The sequence below is a fragment of the Meleagris gallopavo genome, chromosome 1 (genome assembly GCF_905368555.1).
Source record: "Meleagris gallopavo chromosome 1, MGAL_WU_HG_1.1, whole genome shotgun sequence".
Classification (NCBI taxonomy): domain Eukaryota; kingdom Metazoa; phylum Chordata; class Aves; order Galliformes; family Phasianidae; genus Meleagris; species Meleagris gallopavo.
Window position 1 is genome coordinate 146,838,332 of NC_139404.1, and position 6,377 is coordinate 146,844,708.

General features: G+C 45.9%; 1 protein-coding gene across 1 annotated transcript; it reads right to left on the bottom strand.

Moving 5' to 3' along the window:
• Positions 1-3,506: 3,506 nt before the first annotated feature.
• LOC146545681 (uncharacterized) lies at positions 3,507-5,901 on the bottom strand. Its single transcript, XM_085215638.1, is given in 1 exon segment — positions 3,507-5,901. A coding segment is annotated over 1 exon segment (1,875 nt). The 5' UTR covers positions 5,382-5,901.
• Positions 5,902-6,377: the final 476 nt, after the last annotated feature.

A 6,377-nucleotide genomic window follows, 5' to 3' on the forward strand; every position in this document is an offset into this window, starting at 1 on the left:
AACGGCCAGGAAAGCACCCTCCAGCACCCACTGCCAGGCAGTAAGAGACCGCCCCACCCGGAAGGGTCAGATCCCATGACTTCTGTAACGTATAGGGATAGGTGCCTGGAATTGGAGCATTAACACTTTAACTCCCAGTATACTACATGATGTATTGATGCGGAATACTGAGAACCAAACCAAAACAAAAAAAAATATAAAACCATGACATTCCACCCCTTATTCTACATCACTACATCATGCTTAATTTATATACATATATAAGCGAAAAAAGATGATTAAAATGCATTACACACACGTCTATATACATATACATAGAATTATCGACTGCACTCCCCCAGCATCAAGTTTCCTTGTGGTACACATTGAACATCCCCGTTTTTTTGCATTACCCACCAAGTGGTCCCAGGTCCCTGGGCAAAAACAGTACCACGGAGTGGGTTGCCCTTTCCAGAAGCTGGAAGAACCCAAACTGCTTTTCCCAACATGTTCTTTACATGTACAACAGGGACTTTATCTCCGTCTACAGTAAGTAGGGAGCTGGATTGGGTAGGACCATCACGATTGATAGATCCTCTGGTATTGACTAACCAGGTGGCTTCTGCCAAATGCTTCTCCCAGTGTTTAAATGTACCGCCTCCCATTGCTTTCAGCATAGTTTTTAACAGCCCATTGTATCATTCAATTTTACCAGAGGCTGGTGCATGGTAGGGAATATGGTAAATCCACTCAATGCCATGATCTTTGGCCCAAGTATTTACAAGAGAATTTTTAAAATGAGTCCCATTATCTGACTCAATTCTTTCTGGGGTACCATGTCGCCACAGGACTTGTTTCTCAAGACCTAATATGGTATTTCGGGCGGTAGCATGGGGTACTGCATAGGTTTCAAGCCACCCAGTTGTTGCCTCCACCATAGTAAGCACATAACATTTACCACTGCGAGATCGTGGCAAGGTGATATAATCAACCTGCCATGCCTCTCCGTATTTATACTTTAGCCATCGCCCTTCCCCCCAGTGTGGTTTCATCCTTTTGGCTTGTTTGATTATGGCACATGTTTCACAATCATGAATAACCTGTGCAATAGCGTCCATAGCTAAGTCCACCCCTCGGTCTCTAGCCCATTTATGTGTCGCATCTCTCCCTTGGTGACCCGAGGTCTCATGGGCCCATCGAGCTAAAAATAATTCACCCTTGTTCTGCCAGTCCAGGTCTATTTGGGCCACCTCAATTTTGGCAGCTTGGTCTACCTGATGGTTATTTTGCTGTTCTTCTGTAGCCCAACTCTTGGGCACATGAGCATCTACATGGCGCACCTTTACAACCATATTCTTTGTTCGGGCGGCAATATCTTTCCACAATTCAGCAGCCCAAATAGGTTTACTCTTTCTTTGCCAGTTATTTTGCTCCCACTGCTGTAACCATCCCCATAGAGCATTTGCCACCATCCATGAGTCAGTGTAAAGATAAAGCATTGGCCACCTCTCCCGTTCAGCAACATCCAAGGCCAGCTGGACAGCCTTTACCTCTGCAAATTGGCTCGATTCTCCTTTTCCTTCAGTGGCCTCTGCAACTTGTCGTGTGGGGCTCCACACAGCGGCTTTCCATCTGCGATGCTTTCCCACAATACGACATGATCCATCTGTGAACAGAGCATATTTCTTTTCATTTTCTGGTAGTTCATTGTATGGTGGGGCCTCTTTTGCACGTGCTACTTCTTCTCCTGGTGATGTTCCAAACTTTTTGCCTTCAGGCCAGTCCATGATCACCTCTAGGATTCCTGGACGGTTGAGATTCCCCATCCGCGCTCGCTGCGTAATCAGCGCAATCCACTTACTCCAAGTGGCATCGGTAGCATGATGGGTGGAGGAACCCTTTCCCTTAAACATCCAGTTCAGCACTGGCAGCCGAGGTGCCAGAAGAAGCTGCGTTTCAGTACCGATTACTTCAGAAGCAGCCCGAACCCCCTCATACGCGGCTAAGATCTCCTTTTCAGTTGGAGTGTAGCCCTCTTCTGACCCCCTGTAAGCTCGACTCCAGAATCCCAGGGGTCGGCCTCGGGTCTCTCCTGAGGCTCTCTGCCACAAACTCCAAGTGGGACCTTTCTCTCCAGCAGCAGTGTAGAGGATGTTCTTTATACCCTGTCCCATTCGTACTGGCCCTAGGGCCACGGCACGGGCTATTTCCTGTTTAATCTGTTCAAAAGCCTGCTGCTGCTCCGGGCCCCATGTAAACTCATTCTTCATTCGCGTCACATGATAAAGGGGACTTACAATGAGGCTGTAGTTTGGAACATGCATTCTCCAAAAACCCACTACGCCCAGGAACGATTGTGTCTCTTTCTTATTAGTGGGTGGAGACATGGCACTGATTTTGTCAATCACATCTGTTGGGATGTGACGACGGCCATCTTGCCACTTTATACCTAGGAACTGAATCTCCTGAGCAGGTCCTTTCACTTTGCTCCGCTTAATAGCAAAACCAGCACACAGAAGAATTTGGATTATTCGCTCTCCTTTCGTGAAGACTTCTTCTGCTGTGTCGCCCCACACAACGATATCATCAATGTACTGCAGGTGCTCAGGAGCACTGCCTTGTTCCAATACAGTTTGGATCAACCCATGGCAAATGGTTGGGCTGTGTTTCCACCCCTGGGGCAAACGGTTCCAAGTATACTGAACGCCCCTCCATGTGAAAGCAAACTGTGGCCTACATTCTTTGGCCAAAGGAATGGAAAAGAAGGCATTAGCAATGTCAATGGTGGCATACCATTTGGCTGCCTTTGACTCTAGTTCATATTGGAGCTCTAACATGTCCGGCACAGCAGCACTCAGTGGGGGTGTGACTTCATTCAGGCCACGGTAGTCCACCGTCAGTCTCCATTCTCCACTGGCTTTACGTACTGGCCATATGGGGCTGTTAAAGGGTGAGTGAGTTTTGCTGATCACTCCCTGATCCTCTAGTTGACGAATCAACTTATGAATGGGGAGCAAGGAATCCCTATTGGTGCGGTACTGCCGTCTGTGCACCGTTTTTGTGGCAATCGGTACCTGTTGCTCTTTTACTTGCAGCAACCCCACAACAGACGGATCTTCTGATAGGCCAGGCAAAACAGACAGCTGCTTAATGTTGTCTGTGTCCACAGCAGCTATCCCAAAGGCCCACCGATACCCCTTAGGATCCTTGAAATGCCCCCTTCTGAGGTAATCGATACCTAGTATACATGGAGCCCCTGGGCCAGTTACAATAGGATGTTTTTGCCAGTCCTTACCAGTGAGGCTTATCTCAGCCTCCAACACAGTCAATTCTTGAGAGCCTCCAGTCACCCCGGAAATATGGATTGATTCTGTCCCTTCATGACTCGAGGGCATCAGAGTGCACTGTGCACCAGTATCCACCAGTGCCTTATATTTCAGTGGTTCTGACGTGCCAGGCCATCGAATCCACACAGTCCAATATACTCGATTATCCCTTTCCCCCCCCTGGCTGAAGGCAGGGCCTCTCTATTCATTACCTGTGATAAGTGGAGCAACTGCACTGGTGATTGATCTGCTTTGTAATTCTTTCACCCGTGCTCGTAGTACAGGAGTAGCTTGGTCGTGCCATTTTCTCATGTCTTCTCCATGGTCACGTAGGTAACGCCACAAGGCAATTCGCGATGTATTGTTCCTCACTGGAGCCGGAAAGCGTTTGCTTTTAATAGCTGAGATTTTTGATGGTGCCCATGAGTAGGGAGGTTCATCGTCGTTAGTTAGGATTCGCATTAGTTTGATCAGCTCCTTCAGTAGACTCTTTTGATTATCCTGATCTTCACTGGGCACTTCTGATACTGGCACAGGTTTGTCACGATTAATCAGTTGAGATATTTGCTCCTGCATTTCATTCAGTTGGTTCGTTACTTGTGAGATGGCAGCAATGGAAGCGTGAGTTGGGGGTAGCTGTTGTTCGTAGTTTTGGAGCGTAAGAATCAATTCAAAAACTAAGGGTATTCTCTCTTGTTCCCGGTATCTGTCATTAGCTGACAGTAGTGTACCGGCATATCTGTCTGGTGCTGTTGTTATGAGTCTCTGCCATATCTCAGGCGTCGTCCTCACTCTCTCAGGATCGCGTTCTTGTCGTGGGTGGTTAGGAACAAAGTTAGGGTCGAACAGCATTTCCACCACAGCCATTTCCCTCAAGTACTGGATACCCTTTTCAACTGTATCCCATCTTTTCATCACAGGCTTCAAGCCATCTTTGAAGCGATACCTTTCTTTCACGGCTATTAGCACTCGTTCCCAAAGGGAGGCAGACTCATCCAAACATCAACCAATTCCTCGATCAATAGCTGGGTCTCTGGCAATGGCTCCTAGTTGGCGAGCTTCATTACCATCTAGAAACAAGCTATTGGCCCCGCGGTCCCAACAACGAACCAACCAGGAAACAATAGTTTCATTCGGGCCCCGTGTGAACTCCTTTCTTGAACCTTGGATTTCAGTCATCTTCAGGGGCCGACGAGTAGTAATAAGGATGTCCTCATCATCAGTCTCTTCTGCATGTCTCTTAGTTTTTCCTTTTGCTTTTCGCGATGGTGGTGGTTCTGAGGAGGGCCCCTCGCCTGGATCTTCCTCCTCCTCCGCCTCCGCTTCTTCTTTTTTCCGTTCTAGACGCGTGGACACTCGTTTCCATTTCTTGCCTTCCACAGGAGCAACTGATATTGTTACTGGTGTCTCTTGTAACTGATCAGATTTGACTTGGAGATTCTCCACTTTGGCCTGAACCTCAGCTCGGAAACTCTCTCTCTCCAGAATAGTATTATATAGGGCACGGTAAGCACAAGCCAAACCCCAAATAAGTTGTACCTCCTTAGAGTTATGTAAGCCGCGCTGTCCCTGACTCAAATACTGACTTAGTTTCTCAGGATCCCACAGATGTTCAAGTGTAAAATCCCATGACACTGCGGGTCCCCTTGCTTTTAAGATCTTTCCTAAACCTCTCCATATTCCCTGCCAGTCAGCACTCTCTGGTTCTGGAGGAGACTCCTTCCCTTTGTAAAGGAATATAATCACAATCCAGGAAAACAATAGCGCGCCCATGAGTATTAATTCAGAATTCGAAAACCGTCTGACAAACCGATAAGGAAGCCTGGAGACTGGTCTGAACGTTGTGCTGTTTGTAAAATTAGCCATTCCATCTGGGATGTGAATGTCAAAATTCAGACCATACCACATTGCATACAGGTACCATGCAGGTGTCTCCGTCAATGCCCTTAAGTAGTTATATATGAACATAATTCCACAACAAGTAATTATGGCCTTGACAATTTGCCAATAGGTTGAGAGTAACATGACGGTTTGTAAGCCTTTACTCAACACCCCCACAATGAAAAGTGGGTTCATTGCTGGTGTCTATTAAAACAGGGGTTAATGAATTGAAACTGACAAGAAGAAGGAGGAAAAAGGGAAAAAAAAAAAGAAAAAGGCACTACCCAGACTGAGCAGTGCTCAAAGTTTACAAATATCCCAGAACACTGGCAGCACGCCTAGTCTTTCAAGGTCAAGTTTTCCAGCACAGAAACCTAAACTACTGATAATGCTCCCTAACGAAGCTCTCTAAGAGCAGAGAGAGAGATTCGTTCCAAAAGCTAAGAAATAGAACTATGCCCGCATTCTCCACCAAAATCTGTCACGGAGTTAACGAGATCAATCTACACCCGTGACAGGGGGGCGGTAGACCCCTGCCCTCCCCTTCCCAGCCCACAAAATGGGAAGGAAGGGAGGAAAACAAAAAAACAGCGGCAACAATCTATGGAGGAAAACTTATTTTACTAATTATGATATCGGAATGCAAGATAACACAATATAATACAATCTGATTGAAATTGAGACTAATAAATCAAATAAAACAGGAGAGAGAGAGTTCCCGATACCGATTCAAACCTGAAAAGCTTGGAACGGCCAGGAAAGCACCCTCCAGCACCCACTGCCAGGCAGTAAGAGACCGCCCCACCCGGAAGGGTCAGATCCCATGACTTCTGTAACGTATAGGGATAGGTGCCTGGAATTGGAGCATTAACACTTTAACTCCCAGTATACTACATGATGTATTGATGCGGAATACTGAGAACCAAACCAAAACAAAAAAAAATATAAAACCATGACAACCAGCTACTATTTATCTAGTGGACATTTCCTTTGCAATACTCTAAAATCTAAGTGCATTAGGCTTGTTCAAATATAAAACTAGAAAATTGGCATAATGAGCTTTAAACATCTTCAGTCCCAATCAAAAAAAAATTTCCATTTTCTGAAAATGTGAGAAGGCAAATATATCAAAAGCATAATTAAAAAAAAAAAAAAAAAAAACCTTGTTCTTATTAATAATACTTTTTGTGT